The sequence below is a fragment of the Sodiomyces alkalinus genome (assembly GCF_003711515.1).
Source record: "Sodiomyces alkalinus F11 unplaced genomic scaffold SODALscaffold_12, whole genome shotgun sequence".
Taxonomy (NCBI): domain Eukaryota; kingdom Fungi; phylum Ascomycota; class Sordariomycetes; order Glomerellales; family Plectosphaerellaceae; genus Sodiomyces; species Sodiomyces alkalinus.
In genome coordinates, this window is record NW_021167090.1 from 970725 (window position 1) to 991822 (window position 21098).

Here is a 21098-nt window from a genome sequence, read left to right on the forward strand (position 1 = left end):
TTCCTTTTGCCGTTAACGGTCTTGATCTTTGTCAGTGTTGCTAACGAACGAGCCTGTGGGTAGATACATCGGCGTACTGAACGTGACGTTTTCGAAGGAAGTCAGGCGCAAGTCGGTTGTCCATAAACGCGACGAAATTGCTTCGCTGGAGCGTCCACAAAATGGTGATCATGACGCGACACGGACGCCATCGGATCCCAATGCCGCCCAACCACGCAAGGAAGGCCGCTCGGGCGATACCATGCAGAACGGCGACCTCTCTCCGAGAGTGATCAGCCGTTCTCTGGCGTCCGGACAGATTCCCATCCCGACTGTTACATTCGACGACAACAAGCACATCCTCCCGCGCTATCTGCTCCAGCCGACGCCCCCGCCTTCTTTATCGGGCCGGAGTCGAAGCAGTTCGGCGGCAGCAACCCCGAACGGGGCCAGCGAACCCATCAATGTGCGAACCGAACGCCCCAAGCTGGAAGGGCGGCACGCGAACAGCTGGGGGGCCACGACCGTCAACAAGCGGCTCCGCAATGAGGTGTTCAACGATGCGTTCCTCAAGCAGCCGATCCCCGTGCGCAAGCATCGGCGACCGCATCAACGGTCCATCCCCCTCCGCATGCACCAGATGGGTCGGGCGCCGTCGGATTCGGTGGCGTCGGCGCAACGTCAGGGCATATCGCAGGAAGTGACGACCCAAGTGGACCACCCACCGGCGGCGGAGAACACAGACGCGCAGAAGCCGGCCGGCGAGGAGTGCCTCGACGAGGCTGGAGCGTCGAAGCCCACGACGAGGAGCGACAGTGACGAAGACAACGTGCCGGACGTGACGGGAACTAGTGCGCCCGAACCAGACACGCTCGGCGAGCAGATGAGCTCGGACCACAAGAAGAGGAAGCGTCGGTACTCGGGCAGCGCTCTGCGGAGGAAGCCGCGCGACGTGATGGACTCGAGGGGTCGTTTGAAGTACTGGGAACAGGCGGACGATGCGCGCATCAAGGGCGATGACGATGGCGACGAGACTACTGCCACGACGAGATGTGCCCTTCCGGGTCGCGAGGAAGCGATTGAATCTTTGACGACGAAGCCGACGACGACGACGCAAGGTAACGGCATCGCCCACAGCCAGGAGAGGGACGGCATGCCGCAGGAGGTGTCTGCTTCGGCGGCCGTGGAAGCGCCGGCAGCACCAGCACCGATACAAGAATTCGAAAAGATCCCCCGGCCGGTCAACCCCAAGGAGGCGCAGATCCAAGGGCGGAAGGACTGCCGGGCCGAGCTGTTCCTGCTGCTGGAGGACCTGACGGCGGGGATGAAGCGGCCGTGCATCATGGACCTCAAGATGGGCACGCGGCAGTACGGGGTGGACGCGACGCCGAAGAAGCGCAAGTCGCAGCAGGGGAAGTGCGCGCGGACGACGTCGCGGCAGCTCGGGGTGCGGGTGTGCGGGCTGCAGGTGTGGGACGTGCCTTCGCAGTCGTACGTGTTCAGGGACAAGTACTACGGGCGCGGGCTGACGGCGGGGCGCGAGTTCCAGGCGGCGCTGACGCGGTTCCTGTACGACGGCGTCGACGCGGGGAGCATCCTGCGGCACATCCCGACGATCCTGGCCAAGCTGGACCAGCTCGAGTCGATCGTGCGCGGGCTGGACGGGTACCGGTTCTACGCGGCCAGCCTGCTGATGTTCTACGACGGGGACACGGGCACGGGCACGGGCACGGGGGCCGGTGGGGAGTATGATACGGCGGTGGAGGACTCGACGACGGATTTCGCGACGGATACGGAGGAGACGGCGGCGGCATTGAAAGAGAGGCGGCGGCGTCGGAACAAGCGGGAGATTGATTTTAAGATTGCGGACTTTGCCAATAGCCTGACCGAGGGCGACTTGGCGGAGGGGAAGCCGTGTCCGCCGCAGCACCCGGACGAGCCGGACTGGGGGTTCATTCGGGGGCTGCGGTCGCTCCGGCGGTATTTCCTCCGCATCCAGAGGGATGTTCGGGCGGAGATGGGGCTGGTGGGGGCGCGGAATGGGGCGGATTCAGAATGGTTTTTGTTTGAAGAGGAGGAGGAGGAAGGGTGTGTGAGTGAGTAGGGGGGGGGTTTTCTTTTTTTCTTTTCTTTTTTTCTTTTCTTTTCTTTTCCTTTTTTTTTTTTTTTTTGTCCTTTTTGTTCCTTTTCTTCTCCCCCTTTTTTCCCCCTCTCTCTCCCGTTCCCCCATTCCATCGAGAGTGGCCCAAGGCATGACCAGGCGTCATGCGGTTTTATGAAAGGATAATGTCCAGACGTGACAAAAAAACACACTCAACGACGACATACAAGGAGGAAGGGGACAAGACAAAAAAAAACAATACGGGCCGGTGGAAAAGCAATCCGAGGGAAATCGAATGAACTGTTAGACCAGGGATACGGGCCAGCAACTGGCAAGGATACCATACTATACCGACAGATTGGCGACGGTAATTATTAGGAAGGGGGGAGGAGGGGTCGTGTTGGGAAATGGGGGAGGTTCAAAACTGGGCTCGGGAGAGTTCAGGGCGCTTTGGCTTGCTTTCGGGTTCTTCATTATTCACTTATCTCCAGGGTTCTCGACGGTCTTGGGAACAAGGAGGATTTTACACGGGAATGGATGGGTTCAAGGAAGTATGTAAATTTTTGTTTTCTTTTTCTTTTTCTTCTCCTTTTCAGGTTGTTCTTGGTGGACATACCCCGAGGCGGAAAGGCTGGGACCAGGGCTCACTCAACTCGCTGCATGGGAAGGCGTTGAATTCGGGTATCGTGATAGTCTTTTGGTCTGTAGTAGTATTTATTTATGACTAGGGACTAGGGAAGCAGTCAGGTTGATGCCGAATACTATGAATACTCGCGATATTCCCGAATCTTGAGTATAATTTCGGAGGCTGCGGAAGCTGTCTGTGTCTGTCGATTCTTCGCGAGAATGGGCCAGATATAACATATATCTGGGTCAACGGTCTTTTCAACGTCAAGTCCGCCAGCCTGGGGGTGCGTTGTAAAATGTAATATAAATATAGGGCAATTAGTAGGAAGATACGCAGCACTCGACCCGTCGCACCCGTCGACTTTACAGTGCTCGGTAGTAGACCTGACTGGATTCTTAAGATATCATGGCACGGTGTTCATGATCGCCCAGACGTATTCTGCAGATCGATGGCTGGATGATGAGTCCGGCGATGCCTGGATACCTGGTATGTAGTTTCATTTTCCTGGCGCGACTGAAATTTAAGTGGGGGAATTGATTGAATTAACATGTGGTTATGCTGGCATTAAATGGCGTATAATGAGAGCATCACGGTCGGCTTCCTCCTGCTCGAGGCATGGACATGGAACAGAGGATAGAACTTGTCGAACTTACAGGGGGAGATAGGAGTAGTAATATGTAATGTGTTAGTAATATGTATATGTATGTGTAATAGCAAATGGCGTCACCATAGGTACAGTACAGTAAGGTACTACACCGAGCTTCGCAGCTTCGCAGCTTCGGGAGCTTCCTCGGTACCTAGGTAATTAGTTTGTGACTCTTACATCTCATCATCCCCCCCTTCCTCTGCTCCCCAAGCTCGTGATACCAACAGAGAGCAGACACCAAGGTCAGATACTTATAGTACACTGTCATCTTCCACCACGTCATTCAACTCTACTTGATTACTAACAATCGGCCATTCCCAACAACACCCTTTGTCGAGCATCACCACCACAATCACCACCACCATCACCACCAACATCGTCTCATCACACACCCACCATGACACCCCCCGACCCCCCACCCCCAGCACGCCACCACGTGCGTCTAGCAACAGCAAGCCCCGGCTCCCACCCCTCAGGCCTAACAAGCACCATGCAACACCTCGCCGCCCTCACCCGCCGCGCCGCCGCCCTGCACGCCGACCTGCTCCTCCTCCCGGAAGCCTTCCTGGGCGGCTACCCGCGGGGCTCGGGCTTCGGCACCGTGGTAGGCGACCGCACCGCCGCCGGGAGGGAGGAGTTCCGCCACTACTTCAAGGGCGCCGTCGACCTGGGCGACCTTGTCGGCGAGGCGGGCGCCGGGGGCGGGGTCAAGTGGGTGAGGCGCGAACTGAGCCCCGCCGGAAGCCACGACGGCGAGGACGGCCTGGGCGGGGTGCGTGGGGACGGCACGAGGGAGGAGCTGGAAAAGCTGAGTCGCGAGACGGGCGTCTTCCTCGTCGTGGGGCTGATTGAGCGGGCGGGCGGGAGTTTGTACTGCGCTGTTGTCTATGTCGATCCGGTCAGGGGGGTCATTGGGAAGAGACGCAAGGTGATGCCCGTACGTCCGTCCTGCCCCTCGTTGGCAAAACAGATTGATGGACCAGACGACTGACAACTGACAACTGACAACCGACAACGCAGACGGCCTCGGAACGCCTCATCTGGGCCCAAGGCGCCCCCGCCACCCTCCGCGCCGTGTCCACCACCATCCGCGGCATCCGCCTCAACCTCGCCGCCGCCATCTGCTGGGAGAGCTACATGCCGCTGGTCCGCCAGGCCCTCTACGCCCAGAACATCAACCTCTACCTCGCCCCCACCGCCGACGGCCGCGACGCCTGGCTGAGCCTGATGCGCACCGTCGCCTGCGAGGGCCGCTGCTTCGTCGTCAGCTCCAACATGGCCGTCCCCAAGAAGAGCGAGAGTGAGCCCACACGATCCGTTGCCGACTCTGTCCCCGAAATCGCGAGCCCCGTGGCTGCTTCGTTCCCGCCGCATCATGGCCACCGCCGGAGGAAGAGCGTCGTGGTGGAGGATGGGCATGAGATTGTGCTCTGCTGTGATGAGGATGGGGGGCAGAAGGAGAAAGAGGGGCAGAAAGAGAAAGAGAGAGAGGAACAGTCACAGTCACAGTCACAGCCACACTCACAGTCACACTCACAGTCACACTCACAGACGCAAGTTCAAGAACAGGACGGGGAAGTGAATGGTCGCAGCCCCGCCCCCGCTTCTGCAGACTCTGCCAAGACGGAATGGAGTTCCCGCGGCGGTAGCTGCATCGTCGGTCCCCTGGGAGACGTCCTCGCCGGTCCCCAGTGGGAAGACGACCAGGGAATCATCTGGGCCGACGTCGATTTCGAGGACTGTGTTCGGGGAAGGCTGGACTTGGACGCCGGCGGCAGTTATTCTAGGCAAGCTCTTTCTCCCTCTCCTCCCCCTTTTGCCTGCTTCTGCTGCATCGCGCGCTCTAACGACGACGGCCGTCACACAGGAACGACTCGTTCCGGTTTTCCGTTGATGGTCTTGATCTTGAACCCCTGCCGTATTATTAGGTGCTAATGGAGTAGAGCGGAGGCAAAAAAAAACAAAATTTACGGAGAAACTTGACAGTTCCCATGTTCCCATGCCTACATAATGTAATGTATTCGGACAGGCCTTGTTATTACCATTCGCTGTGAATCTCATCGTCTTCATTTCTGTTCAGTGTTCCAGCATCCCATGTCTCACGGTCACACTTAGTCTTACGGTCTCGCGACGAAACAAAACCACTGGGTATCCCTTCCACCTACTCCCAGCCAAAGAACCCAGCATAATATAGAAAGAAAAAAACAAGAAAAAAAAAGAAAAGAAAAAAAGAAAAAGGCTCAACCCCATATTGTACCCCTTCCCAAGCCCGGTCTTGTACCAAGCCTCTAGACAGATCCCTTGCCTAGGAGCCTCCCTCGTGTAATCCGCCTTCGAGAACCGCAAAAACACAAAACCAGCAAAAACAGGCATCGAGACATCATCATCTGCCGGCACCGAGACACCTCACAAGCGTCCTACTGCCTGTCCCCCTTTCCGTCCTTTTCCGTGTTCCTCTCCGGCGGACTCGCCAACGGACTCGACACACCGCCGATACTCCCACTAATACTCTCCGCCCGTCCGTGGCCCAAGAGCCCGCTACGCATGCTGGCGCCATCGTTCTGCTGCTTGGCGTACACACTGTTGCGCTCGCCGCCGCCGCCTCCGCCTCGCGACCCGCCCTGCGACTGGTATAACCCCGCCGGCGCGGGCGCCACGGCGCTGCCGGTCGGGTCGACGTTGGCGCTGAGCACGCTGAGGGGCAAGGACTCGCGGCTGCCGCCCCACAGGGACGACGGCGCCAGGGCGCGCACCGAGGCGTCGGTGTCGAGGGAGCGGCGGCGGCGGCGTTGGGAGGACGACGCGAGCGTGAGGATCGAGGCGTTGTCGGTGAGGAGGTTGTTGGCCGTCGCGCTCGAGTAGGTGGTGGGATGGCCGGGGCCGGCGGACGAGGGAGCCAGGTGGGCGGGGATGGCGGACGCTGGGGTCGTGGTGGTCGGGAACGGTTGGTGGAATTGGATCGCCTGCGCGTTGTTGTTATTGTTGCTGTTGTTGTTGCTGCTGCTGCTGCTGCTGCTGTTGTTGTTGTTGTTGTTGTTGTTATTGTTGTTCTGGCCGTGGTGGATGCTGCTGGAATGGCCGTGGCCGTGGCCGGTGCCGCCGCCGTGCGTCCCTGCTTGTTGTTGTTGTTGCTGCTGCTGCTGCTGGCCGTTGGGCGGCACGGACGAGTGGATGGTGGTTAGGGTGGTGGTCAGAGAACGGACCGAGGGCGCCGGAGAGGAGAAAGTGCTGTCGCCTCCACGACGCGACTCCATGCCGCCGACGGTGCGGCTGGTCCCAGCAACTGAGGAGGGAGCGACGATGGATTGCTGGGCTTCATGGTCGGTGGCTACAGTTGGGGCCAGAGACCTCGCGCCGGCGGTGTGTCTGCGATGGCTATTTCCGTCTCCGTCTCCGTCCCCGTCCCCGTCCCCGTACCCTAATGGAGGGCTTGGATCCAGTGAGCTGAGGCTGCCATTACTCTGGGCGGTGGAAAAGGAAGAAGGAGAGCTGTGTGTCTTGTTGTGATTGTGGGTAGAGACACCGTGGCGGGTGCCGATGGTGCCAGACTGCGGGTAGGGATTGTTGTTCTTGGAGGGAGCGCGTTTGTCCTGTTTCTTCTTTTTGGTGATAGGTCGCTTCGTATTGGACGAATTCGTTGAGGACGGATCGTTGGACGAAGAAAAAGAACCCTTGTTGAAGTTGGTGAGCTTCTTTACCCATGTGGAGAATGGACGGCGACGCCCGGAACGGTCAGGCTGATCTATCATCGACGTTAGTACGGAGGGGGTAGAAGAGGAGAAGAGAGTCGAAGATTAGGGGGGAAATGGCCTGGCCTACCCTGAGGAAGGGACGGGGCTGCGGTCGTCGCCATGAGAGGCGAGTCTGGGATGGAGGGTTGAGATGGACGAATGGTTTGGCCGTTGGACTGGCCGATGGGGTGACGATGAGAAGATATGGAGGAGTTGCGAAATCGAGCTGGCGAGGCAGGATCCACAAGTAAGAAATACTGTGGAGGAGACCAAATACCAGAAATGTTAGAGGAGTGGAAGGAGTGGAAGGAGTGGAAGGAGTGGAAGGAGTGGAAGGAGGGCAGAGCAGGGCAGGGCAGGGCGATGGATGGAATCGCTGAAAGGTGTTTGGGAGGGGTGGGAATTGAATGGAAAGGGGAGGGTTTGGTGGTGGTTTTGGCGCTGCTTGGGAATTGTTTTAGGGTGATTGCGAGCGTTTGGGCGCTGTGTTTGCCTGCGCCCGACGTACATGTATAAGCATGTACCGAGGACGGCTTTTATCTACACGTGAATAGGTACCTTAGTTCCGATAGGGAAGGTACTGTTCTTAGAAGGTCTCTATCGGGTGTCACCGCCGTCTCAGTCAGTGCCTGCTACCTCATCGCTTGTACCTCCTCGGATACAGGTACTTGATACTTCGTACGGCATTGCTTCATCCAATCGATATACCCTTATTACTGCCAAGGCCTGCCTTGAAGCCACTCAGCACTTGAAGATATGGACCATGTCATTTTCTTCGTACGAAGATGTGCGAGGGGTTTTTTCTTATTTATTTAGTTTTCTTTCCTTTTTGTCGTCAAAACTTTGTTGTAATATTGATTGTCAGAGTCGTCGGACAGGTACAGTACTTTTGAGATGACGTCGCTTTGTTGCCTGTGTCCATGCTGCTGCGTCATCGGTGCTCATCTGACCCATCTGTGCTGACTAAGAGCTCTGTGTATGCCTTCCCTGGTCTCCCAAACCAATGATCTTACTAAGCACTTGCACTCCCTTTTACCCAAGCTCATCGCACCACCACAATCTCATCACACATCTTCAACTTGTTATCACACAACCATCGACGGCACTGGGCATACAACACCCCCCCAGGGTCAACTTGTCGACCCCTTCTTTCCCATCTCCGGTAAAAGGTCCTCCATGTGATCCAATCGCCCTCTATGATCGGGTACTGTTTCTACCAGGATCCTTTCTTCCCGCCATAGCCCTCATGTCCATCCGGCCTCTGCCAGACGACGTGGTTCAGCAGATCAGGTCGTCCGTCGTCATTACCTCCTTGAACGACGCCGTCCTTGGCCTCATCAAGAACTCTGTGGACGCCTCGGCTACTAAGATCAACGTCTCGGTCGAGTACGCTAGAGGCAACTGCTCCGTCGAAGACGATGGCCTCGGTATCGCACCTGACGAGTTTCGCGAGACCGGAGGATTAGGCAAGCATCATTGTGAGCACAGCAGTCGCCGCTCTCGGGAGACAGTATGGGGGAACCGGGAGGGGGTGAACATGCTAATACTCAGTCCCTTTTCGCAGACACCTCGCGATATCCGCCGACGGACCACATCTATGGATCCCACGGCGCCTTCGTCTCTTCGCTGGCCACCCTGTCCCTGACCTCCATCACTTCTCACCACCACGAACATCTTTCTCACAACACCATCACCATCCATAACGGAAAAGTCTTGGCCCGCAACACCCCGGCCCTCCCGGAGCACAGGCTTCGGCTGCTCTCCTCTGACCATGGCACCCGTGTCGTCGTCCGAGACCTCTTTGGGCGCATGCCTGTCCGCGTCAAGCAGAGGCCCTTGGCTGCCGACAAGTCCTCGCTGGATAGGGAATTTTCTCGTCTCGTCCGCTTGGCTGTTGCCATCGTTCTCGCCTGGCCTCGCCCCGTCGTCCTTTCGCTTCGAGACGGCATCACCGGCAACCAAGTCCGGCTCAGACCGCCCCCTCCGTCTCACCAGTCGGGCGTTCAGACACAGACTCACTCCGACGCTGATGCGACTCTGACGACCCGAGTCTCCACGTCCTTGGTGCAGGCCGGCTTGGCCGACGATCTGTCCTACGGCACCTGGGTTCCCGTCGCCGCATCGGCCGGCAACTTGTCCGTACGTGGCTGCATATCCCTCAACGCCGTCGCCACGAGGCGGGCCCAGTTCATCAGCCTGGGCATCCACCCCCTGCACAACGAGTACGGCCTCAACGTCCTCTACGACCAGGTCAGCCGCGTGTTTTCCAACTCGGCCTTCTCTGCCGAAGAAGACGAAGGCGACACCGACGGCGAGCCGAGGGACAAGTACGCCGCCCGGCAGCTGAGGACGAAACGGACGCTCGATCGCTGGCCCATGTTTTACTTTCGCGTAGAGCTGTCCTCGGACCAGGAGCCTGCGCGGCGCTTGCCATCCTTGGACGAAACCCTCGACCGCCCCCACACGCTTTCCGGCATCGTCGACCTGTTGAGGTTGATGTGCTTCGAATTCTTGAAGAAGTATCACTTTCGGCCCCATTCGCTGGCGAGGGACACTCGCTCCGCGAAGAAGGATATTTCGAGCAGGTTCCAGACGACCACGCAACCCGCTGAACGGAGGGGTGCCGCTGCGACTGCCGCTGCCCCGTCGAAACGCAAGCACCCACGGTCTGCGACGCCCGTAGCAACCGCCCCCCGCCGTCCAGAGTCGCCCTTTGACCTGTGGCAGCGCGTCAAGGTCGGTAAAGCGAGGCAAGCCCAATCTCCTGCGTGTAAATCGTGTGCGCACGAGTCGCCGTCGAAGCCGGAATCTCCCCTCATTGACAAGAACGGTCGACTGCTGCGACAGCCTTTTGACGATGTGGACGTACCGGAAGTAACCACGACCAAGTGTGGCGATGGAAAATTCCGCGATGCAGCGTATGGCACTCCTACCAGTCGACCCGGGAGCTCCCAACCTAAAGCTCCCGGGACCTCGACTACATTTCCCGCCTCTCGTTTCAACGAATCACAGAGCGACGCATCTGTTGCGCCTGCTGCGTCATGCCGCGAATATACCACGCAAAAGAGAATCCGACTCGAGGACACCACGACGACCGAGAGCGAACCTAGCGAGTGGGTGGAAAAGGTGGTTTCGGCGTGGGAGAACCCCGTGTTCCCAACCGTAGACCCACCCGTGCGACGCATCGAAGAGGCGACAACCACCGCGGGCGGCGACGCAAAAGACCCTACCCGGGCTTGTACTGGCGGCGTCTCCTTCGACCTATCCACGCTCCGACTGGGCGAAAAGCTGTCCAGAGGCGCCCTGGGTCGGGCCAAAGCCATCGCGCAGGTGGACCGAAAGTTCCTCCTCGTCAGACTCCCTTCGGAAACGCGGTCCCTGTTGGTGCTCGTCGACCAGCACGCCGCGGACGAGCGGTGCCGCCTCGAAGCCCTGATGCGGGACTACTTCGTCGACGTCGACGGGACGGGGCCGCGAGCTCGAACAGAGACCCTGGGAACAACCCTAACATTCGAATTCGACGTCCGGGAGTGCGAGCTGCTTCGCCGCTTTTCGGCTTACTGGAGCCACTGGGGGGTGGTGTACCGCGTCAGGCCGCCCGTGCAGCACGGCCAACGGCAGCCACATCCCCGTCCCCCGGAAAGCGGGCGTCGTCGAACCGGCGTCGTGGATATCACGAGCCTGCCGCCCAGCATCCTGGAAAGGGGCTGCGCGGAGCCGCGGCTCGTGGTGGGCCTGCTCCGTAACGAGATTTGGAGGTGGGAGGACGAAGGGGGGGTGCCCGCGTACGCGTACGCGGCATCATCCCAGGGCGGAGCGGGCGTCCGGAGCGCGGCCGACTGGGTGGCCAACTTCCAGGGATGTCCGCAGGGGATCTTGGACATGCTCCATTCCAGGTCGTGCCGCAGCGCCATCATGTTCAATGACGAACTGTCCCTGGAGGAGTGCGGCGACCTGCTTCGACGGCTGGGTTGCTGTGTGTTTCCCTTTCAGTGCGCGCACGGGAGGCCGTCGATGGTTCCCCTGGTCGACATGGAGAGCTTGTCGTATGTTTTTCGGGGGGAGGAAAAGACTACGAGGGGAGGTTTTGGTAAACAGCTTCTGCAGTCGGGGATTATGAAGGAATGAATAGAGGCGTTGGTTGGGATATACGGATAGGATTCAGCATGATACCCAGTTGATATGTCCATTGGAGGTATTGCGGTATTGATATAGGGGATTTTGATGCCCTTGGTAGTATGTTTGTAGAATATACTTTTCCATGTTACAGTTTTCGCATGCTTCACCGACTTGGAGTGGAAGTACATAGTACTCGCTCTTTTCCAGCTTTTCATGCAACCCAGCAGAGCTGATGCTTAGTAAGATTAATCATCGTGCACGGCTCCAAGCTCCCCACAGCAGCGTCATTTGGCTGCCAGCATTGAACCCCCCGAGACCAAGACCCCAACCTGAAGACCCCCAAGACCCAAGACCGCGTCCTCACCTTAGCAACCTCTCAACCTCCCACTCTCCCTCCCACTCTGCCCTCCCACGTCCATTCGAATTCGCCTCTTACGCCTCCAACCTCATCTTGAGGCGATGTAGCCATGGCTATTTCGGTATGCTTCCCTTCCTATCCCACCCCCCCTTCTCCCCCCACCCACAGAGCTGACTAGATTCCATCACCAACAGTGGAGGGCATTCGACTTCTTCGACGTCAGTCAGATCAGACTCGCCGACGAAGAGACGCGTCTTTTCGAGAGCAACGAAATCTCCACCGTCTGTTCCGGATCCGATAGCCTCTTCCTCGCCACCTACGACGGATACGTCCGCATCATCGGCGCGAGCTGGAAGGTCGTCCAGAGCTTCCCCGCCCACGATGCTGCCATTACACACATGCGACAGGTGGAGGGGACGAGCTTGCTGGTGACTATTGCTGTATGTGGTGAAAATGAAAAGCACAAAGGTCTCAACCAGACATAGCATGGCTGTTTAGCTGACGATGCCCATCCCACTAGGAGGATTTGACCAGCGAGCCCATCTTGAAGGTATGGGCGTTGGATAAACTCGACAAGAAGACGAACCTGCCGACCTGTTTAAGCACACTCACCATCAACAATGGAAAGAAGAATTTTCCGGTTAGTCTGGCCACAGGCACCATGAGCCTGCCATAACGTCAACGTCGTCGCAGCTGTTTGTCTTACCTCCCTGTTACCAGATCTCTGCCGTCTCCGCCCTCGACGACCTCTCCCAAGTCGCTGTTGGGTTCGCCAACGGCACCGTCACCCTCATCCGCGGCGACCTCATCAACGACCTCGGCTCGAAGCAGCGCATCATGCACGAGTCCGAGGAGCCCGTCACCGGCGTCGAGCTCCTAGCAGACCCCAACTCGTCCTCCACCACCCTCTTCGTTTCCACCACCTCCCGCATCCTGAAGATGACCATTTCCCGGAAAGGTCAGGGTTCCCCGCCCAAGACGGTCGAGGACGCCGGCTGCGACGTCGGCTGCATCGCCCTCGACAAGGCCACCGCCGAGATTGTCGTGGTCCGCGACGACGCCATCTACACCTACACCGCCGACGGCCGGGGCCCGCCCAAAGCCTACGAGTCTCCGAAGAAGCTCGTCTCCGTCTTCCACGAATACGTCGCCCTCGTTTGCCCCCCTTCTTTTTCCACTTCCGACAGGGACAGGCAAGCGGATCCCGTTCGACGCCGGTTCGGGGAGGTGGCCGATGCCTTCCACAACGCCTCCACTTTCGTCCTGCTCGAGCCGGACCTGCGCGTCATCGGCCATACCGAATCCCTCATCTCGCCTCTGAAAGCCATGTTCCAGATCTGGGGGGACCTGTTCGTCTTGACTCAGGATGGCAAGATCCACCGCTACCACGAGAGAACCCTGCAACAAAGGCTGGAACTACTATACCAGCGGAACATGTTCCCTCTGGCCATCGACCTGGCCCAGAAGTCCGGAATGGACCTTAAGCAGCAGACGGCCATTTTCCGTCGTTTCGGCGATCATCTTTACCAAAAGGGCGACCACGACGGCGCCATGGTTCAATATATCAAGGCCATCGATACTACAGAGCCGTCACAAGTCATTCGCAAAGTAGGAAGTCGTTTTCCTTCCTTCTTCTCGCCGTGTACCATCGCTGACGAGTTGAAATTCCACTAGTTCCTCGACACGCAAAGGATACACAACTTGATCCAGTATCTCGAGCAGTTGCACGACCACCGCAAAGCCACCGCCGATCACACCACGCTGCTTCTCAACTGCTACGCCAAGCTCAAGGACACGGAGAAGCTCGAGCGCTTCATCAAGTCGCCTGGCGACCTGAAGTTCGACCTTGAGACGGCTATTTCCATGTGTCGCCAGGGCGGCTACTACGAGCAGGCCGCCTACCTAGCGAAGCAACACGGAGAGACCGACTTGGTCGTTGACATTTTGATCGAGGACTCCAAGCGCTATGACGACGCCCTGGATTTCATCTGGCAACAGGAGCCCGAAGTGGTGAGTTTACTGCCGGCGTTAAGAACAAAAAGAATTTAAGATAAATTAACAAAAACAAAAGGCCTACCCCTGTCTGAAGAAATACGCAAGAGTGCTCATCGAGCACTGCCCAAAAGAAGCAACACGGCTGTTCATCGACTACTATACGGGAAAGTATCGGCCCAAGCTCCAGTTGATTCCGACAGAAGACGACAACGGCAACCCCGCCAGCGGAGGCGTCATGGCCGGCGCTACCAGTGCCATGCAAAACCTCACCAATCTCCTCCCCCTTCCCTACATGAACGCCGCATCCTTCTCCGCTACACCAGCTACGCCGGGCGCGAACGCGAACGCGAACGACACGAAACCGCCCAACGGTGAGGCGGCGCCCGTCGTCGTCAACCCCGACGATCTCCCCATCCTGCAGTATTCCGCACCACCACCTCGGACGGCGTTTTCGTCCTTCATCGATCACCCAGACGAGTTTGTCGTCTTCCTAGAAGCGTGCTTGCAGGAGAAGGATCTGAAAGAATCAGACAAGACGGATCTATACACGACATTATTCGAAATGTACCTGCACAAGTCCAACGAGAAGAAGGGGGAGCAGCACCGGGAGGAGTGGGAGAACAAGGCGAAGAAGCTGATCGAGGGCCAGGAGATCCCCATGGAGAGTTCCAACGTGTTGCTCCTGTCTCACCTCTCGGATTTCCAGGACGGCACCCGGCTGGTCAAGGAACAGTCCGGCCTCCTGTTCGACATTTTCCGGTCCTATACGTCGGCCAAGGACACGCGGGGCGCCATCAAGGCGCTGCGCAAGTACGGACCCGAAGAGCCGCAGCTCTACCCGGCCGCGTTGGCCTACCTCGCCTCCGACCCGCGCGTCCTGGAAGAGGCGGGCGCCGACGAGCTGGCGGCCGTGCTCGCCAAGATTGACAAGGACGGGCTGATGGCGCCGTTGCAGGTCATACAGATCCTGGTCGGCCAGGCGGGCAGTGACAGTAACAGTAACAACAGCAATGCTGGCGGGGGGGTGGCCAGCATGGGCATGATCAAGCCGTACCTGCGCGAGGTGATCGAGCGGGAGAGGCAGGAGATCGCGGCGAACGGGCGGCGCATCGCGGCGTTCCGGGCCGAGACGGAACAGAAGCGGGCGGAACTCGCCGAGATGGGGACCAAGCCGGCCGTGTTCCAGGCTACGCGGTGTGCGGACTGCGGGCAGGCGCTCGACCTCCCGGCCGTGCACTTTCTTTGCAGGCACAGCTTCCACCAGCGGTGCCTGCGAGGTGGTGGAGGCGGAGGCGGAGGCGGTGGCGGAGGCGGTGGGACTGGGAATGCGAACGAGCCTGGGTGTCCCCTCTGTGCCAAGGACAACGCGACGATCCGGGCGCTGCGGGCGACGCAGATGGAGACGGCGGGGAAGCATGAGCTGTTCAAGGCGGAGTTGGAACGGAGTGAGGACCCGTTTGCGACGGTGGCGGATTGGTTTGGACGGGGTGTCGTGGGGGCGCCTAATGCCGAGCCGGGGTCTTGAGGGGGGCGGATCTATGCCCTCGCTGTCACTGCCTCCTTATGTCGTCTGTCTTGCATCCTGGTGTATGATAATGCGGGCAGCATGAGTTGTTGGGAGATTTGGTGAGCACTGGCGGCGTATTCCAGGGATTTGCAAGAAATCTGCCTTTTTTCCTTTTTTTTATCTTTTTTTTTATCATCAAGCTTGACAGAGCAATCAGCATCTGTTTTATTTTGGGGGGTCTTTTGAAACGCCTTATAAGGAAATTTGACACATTGATGTATTCCCCCCCCCCCTGGGGTTCCTCTTCTTCGGACTGCAAAACAACTATATACGAGAGAGAACCAATTCAAGAAAAAGCGACAACACCGCTATGAAGAGGGAGCCGGTGGCTGTTGCACCGGAAGAGCTTGTCCTTGGGCCTTGGGCAGCGGCGGCAGCAGACTGCTCGAAACGTGGCGGGCATGCTGGGCGAGGAGGGCATCCATGAGGACGAGGGCAGTCATACCCTCGACAATGGGCACGGCTCTCGGTACAACGCAAGGGTCATGACGGCCCTTGGCAGCCAGAACACCCATTTCCTCGCCGTCGTACGTGGCGGTGGACTGGTCCCGGCCAATGGTGGCGGCGGGCTTAAAGGCCACGCGGAAGTAGATGGGCTCGCCATTCGAGATGCCGCCCTGGACGCCCCCGCTGTAGTTGGTCTTGGTGGCGAGGCGGGAGCGGGGGATCCCGTTCCCCGAGGTGGCGGCCGAACCGGCACCAGCAGCCGCGACGGCATCGACGTCGGGGGCCTTGATGAACGGGTCGTTGTGGGTGGAACCGGGGACCTCGCACCCCCCGAAACCGGAGCCGATCTCGAAGCCCTTGGTGGCGGGGATGCTGAGCATGGCGTGGGCGAGGAGGGCCTCGAGCTTGTCGAAGCAGGGCTCGCCCAGGCCGGCGGGCGGGTTGCGGACGACGCAGGTGACGGTGCCGCCTATGCTGTCGTTGCGGTCGCGGAAGGAGGCGATGTACTCGTTCATGCGGGTGGCGGCGGCGTGGTCGGGGCAGCGGACGGGGAGGAAGCGGTCGACGGTGTCCCGGTCGATGGTGCGCAGCAAGTCGAGGAAGTCCGGGTTCGTGGACGGGGACGGGTGGTCCGGGGTCGGGGGGAAGAGGTGGACGGCGCCGACGGAGGCGACGAAAGCGGTGATCTCGGTGCCGTAGGCTTGGCGGAGGTATTTCTCGGCGACGGCGCCGGCGGCCACACGGGCGATGGTCTCGCGAGCGGAGCTGCGGCCGCCACCCGAGCTGGCTTTCACGCCGTACTTGGCCAGGTAGGTCCAGTCGGCGTGCGAGGGGCGCGGGAAGCGGTCCATGGTGCTGTTGCCGTAGTCGCGCGGGCGCTGGTCCTCGTTGGCGACCACCATGGCCACGGGGGTGCCGAGGGTGACGCCGAACTCGGTGCCCGAGTGGATGGTGACGCGGTCCTTCTCGTCGCGGGGCGTGGTGATGGCGCTTTGGCCGGGGCGGCGGCGCGTCAGTTGCGGTTGGATGTCGGATTCGGTGAGGGCCATGCCGGGGGGGATGCCGTCTACTATGACGCCGACCGATTTGCCGTGCGACTCGCCATAGCTGTGAGGGGAAGGGCAGGGAGTTAGCCACTGGGTGGGCATGGGGCTGGTCTATTGGAGGGGGATTCGTTTTCCTTACGTGGTAACCCGGAAATAATTACCAAATGTTGACATTGCGGAGATGTGGATATGTCGCCGTAGAATGAGGGAAGATGTACGATGTACGATGGTCCTCTTATTTTGTTTTCTTGATTTTCTTATGTATTATTTCGTTTGTTTCTTCGGTGAGTCAGGCGTGAGCGACAGGATGCAGAAAGTTTGGAGTTGCAACTTTCCCAGGCCGATCACGGCGGAGGGGTATTCTTCAATTACTGCATATGCTTTGACATGCATATCTCCCACTCTTCCATTGCCATATGGTGGATAGATGCACACCTGCAAACCTCGTCCAGCCTCATCGTCCTCGACGGTTTGACAGTTGGACAGCATCAGATTCGGTCAAACAGTCGTCAATATCGACTTAATTCGAATCTCTCAACTCAAAACTCATATCCATTTTAGTCTGTCTTTAATTCTAAGCTACACGAAGAGCTTTCTACAGCTTATTCTTGGTTATAACCCGACGATCCAGATCGTATAGCCTTTCATAACACCACATCTCACCTCACCATCCCATACTCAACAATGAGGGCAAGGTAGGTAGTCGCTCATCGACATAGCCCACCCATGCTGCTCTCTCCGTCCCGTCTTCGCGGGCTCGGATCCCGCGTCCCACCCTGCTCTTCCTTCCGCCCTTTTACGGCCGCCGCCGCCGCCGCCGCCTCGCCAACCTCCAAACCCCAAGTCTACCTCTCCCGCTCCCGCAACCCCTATCTCAACCTCTCCGTCGAGCACCACCTGCTCCAGACCACACCCCCCGACTCGACCGTCCTTTTCCTCTACACCAACCGCCCCTGCGTCGTCATAGGTCGCAACCAGAATCCCTGGCTAGAGGTCAACCTCCCCTTGCTCTCCTCGCTCACCGCCCGCACGAAGCCCGGCGACCATGAACCGGCCCCCACGACCATCGACCTCGTGAGGCGCCGCTCGGGAGGCGGCACGGTCTTCCACGACCCGGGGAACGTCAACTACAGCGTCATCTGCCCGCCCGAGTCGTTCGACCGCGACAAGCACGCCGAGATGGTGGTGCGCGCGCTGCGGGGGCTGGGCGTCCCAGGAGCGCGCGTCAACGCCCGGCACGACATTGTCGTGGACGTGGACGTGGACGTGGACGTCAGTGAAAGCGACGGTAACCATGGGGCAAACACGTTCAAGATCTCCGGCTCCGCTTACAAGCTCACCCGCCTCCGCAGCCTCCACCACGGGACCTGTCTCCTGTCCTCGCCAAACTTGGGGTCCATCGGGCCCCTCTTGCGCTCGCCCGCGGAACCTTTTATCAAGGCTCGCGGCGTGGAGAGCGTGCGGTCCCCCGTGCGCAATGTCGGCGTCGGGAACGGGGAGTTCGAGGACGCTGTCGTGGCTGAGTTTGCGAAGATGTACGGCGACCCCGACGTGTTCTGCGAGGTGGGCGACGAAGCCGGGGCTGTGGATGGAGTTGAGAAGGGGATGAAAGAGTTGTTGGTACGTTTTTTTTCTTTTTTCTTTTTCTTTTTTCTTCTTTTTTTTTCTTTTTTTTGCTTTTTTTTTAACTTGTCTTTCCTTTTACTGTTCTTTCTACTTCTCCGCGCTCTAAAGACTCGACCGCCAATAACTAACCACCCGCATGGTGCAGTCGAGGGATTGGATTTACGGACAAACGCCGCTGTTCAGCTTCTCAACCTACCCGACCGAGGACGATCCGAGAGAGAGGCCCTCATTGCCTAGTGATGTGAGTTGAGTTGATGGGGCACGCACTCGTTATCACATACCTATCCTCTTTGTTTGGTATCGAGACAAGGACGCCGAGAGCTAACTCGTCCTGTTTCAAAAGTTCCATCTCAGCTTCGAGGCGCGCCATGGCCAACTGAGCAAGTTCACCTTTGTGAACGCGTCTTCCGCTGGACATGTCGATATCCCTTCTTCGTCGTCATCCTCGCCGTTGGACGGATCCCGGATCTACGACGTCGAGGACTGGACAGACGCTCTCCGTTCATACGGCGGCACCGTAAATTCGCAGGCCGAGACTGCCGGCCGTTGGTTGAACGGCCTATTCGGGACAGGACATGCAAAGACCCAGCTACGATAGACATTGCTTGTCCACGTGTATCATATCTACAATACCTTTCACAGCCGAAAACTAAGCGACTTCTTTACAGACAAGACGGGGACGAACACAAGCGAAGAAGACATGACGGTCCTGAGGCGAGGGGTGAGAGGTGACAGATGAGAGGTGAGGTCCGTCAAATCTCAACCTCGCCGGCTTCTGCCGAGGAGATTCACTCTCCGTCGAACGCCCGACACAGGGAAACTGAAGTTCAGCGTTCCTTTTCCAAGTTTTCTACACAAGTTTCCTACACTGGGTTGTCAGGAGGCGCAACTGACTCCACCGATAGGAGAAGCATGGAGGTCGGCTCAAGCAACCATTTCAACTATCGCATGACAATTTCCCTGTCACGGTAGTATCAGTTTCTGAAACATGACGGACGTACAGTGCCGATGCGAACTCCGAGTGATAACCGGCCTAACCGACCTTGAATCCTTGATTATCCAGTCTCGCGCTCGTCATTGCCATCCATCTTTTTCCCCGTAGTGGCGGGCAAAATTAGGGGATAGTTCGTATTAGGATGATTGGAGGTGAGACATGTTCATACCACATGCGCACCTCAATACCAAGGTAAGATTCAAGGCCAAGATTTAGGGCCATCCACTATAAGGTGACGAGAGTGTGTGTGGTAAGGCAGGAGACGAAAGGGGGAAAGGTGTTAAAATAAAAATAAAAATAAAAAAAATAAAACACCCACACGCACACGCAAGAGAGAGAGAAGATGGAGAAGAAGCGTTGTCTCATTTCCAACGCCCGCTCAACCAAGCACTCATTCATGCGCCAAAAGACTTGGATGTTACGCTCTTATCGCCCATCTTCCCCAAGGACAAGATTCCGAGCGTTTCCGCGAATGAGGCCGCGAACCAAAGATCCATGGGCCAAGATCCAAGAGCCAAGAGCCAAGAGCCAAGAACCCAAACGTATCCGTACCAAGGCCCGAGAATCGGAAACCTCGGAGAGCAAAGAACCAGGCTAATAAATAACTACACTAACATAGCAACATGCGAAGGAGCGATTGCTGAGTAGTACTCCCAAGACTTTCGAGACAATAAGTTGCTATCTCGACAGTAGTTGGTGTGGTTGGCTAATAATAAGGGACGGCACGTAAGGAGGCCATCTTGGGTATTTCTGTCCGTCCGTCCAGTCCGTCCAGTCAGCCCGATTACCTCGTGGCGCTAGGCCCATCTGCTAATTGTGGTGGGTTCGTATTATCCAGGACAACCAGAACGGGCTTGGTTCGGATTTTCGCCAACTACGACGAAGACCATCCCTCGAGCTTATGCTGTGTGCGTGACACCAGACCTCCCGCCGCCGTCAGAACGGTCCAATAAAGTCGAGATATCAAGACGATCAAGATGGAAGGGACTGACTGTGAGATCAGCGCACGGCATGCCGCGTCCCGGGATGCAAGAAGAAATAAAATCGAAAAGGGGGGGAGGCCTCTATCAGATAATCTGATCATCTGAAGGAATGACTCGATTTGTGTGTCTCCCCTTGAACCGGTTCGCGACGAGAAAGGACTGGCAAAGGGGTGGTGTCTTTGTCTTTGTCCGTCAGAGGGTAATTATTGTGCTGTATATAGCCGCCGCTCCCCCTTGTGGGTGCCCTGGACGTGTACGTGTAGTGTAATCCCCAATCCCCAGTCAGTTTGACGCCATCGAGATGACGTGCAGGAAAAGCGACCCATGTAGCCCGGGCGTCTTGCAGGGGGATGTTTACCAGGGGGGAGCTGGCTGGGTAATGAAATGCGAGGTCCCGTCCCTGGGTGTACCGAGTACATGTTGTACGATCGGACTCTGGTTCGAAGGTTGGCCTAGGCGATGAATTAGGTAGTAAAAGGGGACGTTTCGAAGCGAAAATCATAGGTGCGAAGTACCAGACATTTTCCAGACAATGTCGATCCATGTGCAGTACGTTGTAAGGTGCCTTATCCAACGTCTGCAGACGTCCAAGGTAACAGCGAGAACCGTGCCTGCATGTACGAAATACACGTACAACGTAGTCCTTCACAATGTATCCGTACCTCCGTACGTTGTAGTTCGTCTCCATGGTCTGTTCTTCTCCGCGGAGATAGCCCAGCAAGGCACCTTGCCGTTGTCCTTCTCGTGTGTTACCCCAACGTACCTTCTTCATTCTTTCCCACACCCAATTAAAAAAGAAGGAAAAAAGAAAAACAGGTAATAACTTGTTGGCAACGGCACATGCGCAAACCAGAAGGCGTTACGTACTAATACCAACC

At 57.8% G+C, this 21098-nt stretch overlaps 8 protein-coding genes across 8 annotated transcripts in view; 5 read left to right on the forward strand and 3 right to left on the reverse strand.

Moving 5' to 3' along the window:
- SODALDRAFT_329337 (SAICAR synthase-like protein) overlaps nt 1-2171 on the forward strand; it is a gene marked incomplete at its 5' end in the record, with an annotated part of 5064 nt that extends 2893 nt beyond the window's left edge. Inside the window, one exon of the mRNA XM_028610909.1 lies at nt 64-2171. Within this exon, the coding sequence (XP_028462971.1) occupies nt 64-2083 (2020 nt within the window). The 3' untranslated portion in view covers nt 2084-2171. The remainder of the gene's footprint in view (nt 1-63) is intronic.
- Nucleotides 2172-3525: 1354 nt separating this feature from the next.
- On the forward strand, nt 3526-5378 carry SODALDRAFT_329339 (carbon-nitrogen hydrolase). The gene is made up of 3 exons (XM_028610910.1): nt 3526-4291; nt 4375-5141; nt 5222-5378. Exons 1-3 carry the CDS (start codon nt 3752-3754, stop codon nt 5280-5282), a joined length of 1368 nt encoding a protein of 455 aa, XP_028462972.1. The 5' UTR covers nt 3526-3751; the 3' UTR covers nt 5283-5378.
- Nucleotides 5379-5490: 112 nt separating this feature from the next.
- On the reverse strand, nt 5491-7390 carry SODALDRAFT_329341 (hypothetical protein). Its single transcript, XM_028610911.1, has 2 exons — nt 7174-7390; nt 5491-7096 (listed from the first exon to the last, which is right to left on the reverse strand). Exons 1-2 carry the CDS (start codon nt 7205-7207, stop codon nt 5772-5774), a joined length of 1359 nt encoding a protein of 452 aa, XP_028462973.1. The 5' UTR covers nt 7208-7390; the 3' UTR covers nt 5491-5771.
- Nucleotides 7391-8165: 775 nt separating this feature from the next.
- On the forward strand, nt 8166-11305 carry SODALDRAFT_329342 (hypothetical protein). The gene has a single exon (XM_028610912.1). It carries the CDS (start codon nt 8598-8600, stop codon nt 11211-11213), a length of 2616 nt encoding a protein of 871 aa, XP_028462974.1. The 5' UTR covers nt 8166-8597; the 3' UTR covers nt 11214-11305.
- Nucleotides 11306-11575: 270 nt separating this feature from the next.
- Nucleotides 11576-15545, forward strand: SODALDRAFT_329344 (vacuolar membrane protein). The gene is made up of 6 exons (XM_028610913.1): nt 11576-11683; nt 11757-12002; nt 12083-12202; nt 12283-13170; nt 13237-13572; nt 13634-15545. The coding sequence occupies exons 1-6, from the start codon at nt 11672-11674 to the stop codon at nt 15080-15082; spliced, it is 3051 nt and encodes a 1016-aa protein (XP_028462975.1). The 5' UTR covers nt 11576-11671; the 3' UTR covers nt 15083-15545.
- On the reverse strand, nt 15433-16791 carry SODALDRAFT_363853 (chorismate synthase; the record flags this gene model as incomplete). Its single annotated transcript, XM_028614603.1, has 2 exons — nt 15433-16678; nt 16757-16791. 2 exons carry the CDS (start codon nt 16789-16791, stop codon nt 15433-15435), a joined length of 1281 nt encoding a protein of 426 aa, XP_028462976.1.
- Nucleotides 16792-17343: 552 nt separating this feature from the next.
- On the forward strand, nt 17344-18841 carry SODALDRAFT_321221 (putative lipoate-protein ligase A; the record flags this gene model as incomplete). The annotated part of the gene is made up of 3 exons (XM_028609607.1): nt 17344-18237; nt 18389-18484; nt 18587-18841. 3 exons carry the CDS (start codon nt 17344-17346, stop codon nt 18839-18841), a joined length of 1245 nt encoding a protein of 414 aa, XP_028462977.1.
- A 1235-nt stretch (nt 18842-20076) lies between these two features.
- On the reverse strand, nt 20077-21090 carry SODALDRAFT_78711 (hypothetical protein). Its single transcript, XM_028615695.1, has one exon. The coding sequence runs from the start codon at nt 20990-20992 to the stop codon at nt 20318-20320; it is 675 nt and encodes a 224-aa protein (XP_028462978.1). The 5' UTR covers nt 20993-21090; the 3' UTR covers nt 20077-20317.
- Between the last annotated feature and the right edge of the window lie 8 nt (nt 21091-21098).

Excerpts from the sequence above, each read along its gene's own strand:
- SODALDRAFT_329339 (XM_028610910.1), top strand. The coding sequence starts at position 3,752 with ATGACACCCCCCGACCCCCCACCCCCAGCACGCCACCACGTGCGTCTA. Across the intron at positions 4,292-4,374 it reads AGAGACGCAAGGTGATGCCC|ACGGCCTCGGAACGCCTCAT; the intron begins GTACGTCCGTCC and ends CCGACAACGCAG. Across the intron at positions 5,142-5,221 it reads GCCGGCGGCAGTTATTCTAG|GAACGACTCGTTCCGGTTTT; the intron begins GCAAGCTCTTTC and ends GCCGTCACACAG.
- SODALDRAFT_329341 (XM_028610911.1), bottom strand. The coding sequence starts at position 7,207 with ATGGCGACGACCGCAGCCCCGTCCCTTCCTCAGG. Across the intron at positions 7,097-7,173 it reads AGCCCCGTCCCTTCCTCAGG|ATCAGCCTGACCGTTCCGGG; the intron begins GTAGGCCAGGCC and ends CGTCGATGATAG.
- SODALDRAFT_329342 (XM_028610912.1), top strand. The coding sequence starts at position 8,598 with ATGGGGGAACCGGGAGGGGGTGAACATGCTAATACTCAGTCCCTTTTC.
- SODALDRAFT_329344 (XM_028610913.1), top strand. Across the intron at positions 12,003-12,082 it reads GCTTGCTGGTGACTATTGCT|GAGGATTTGACCAGCGAGCC; the intron begins GTATGTGGTGAA and ends CCATCCCACTAG. Across the intron at positions 12,203-12,282 it reads ATGGAAAGAAGAATTTTCCG|ATCTCTGCCGTCTCCGCCCT; the intron begins GTTAGTCTGGCC and ends CCCTGTTACCAG.
- SODALDRAFT_78711 (XM_028615695.1), bottom strand. The coding sequence starts at position 20,992 with ATGAAGAAGGTACGTTGGGGTAACACACGAGAAGGACAACGGCAAGGT.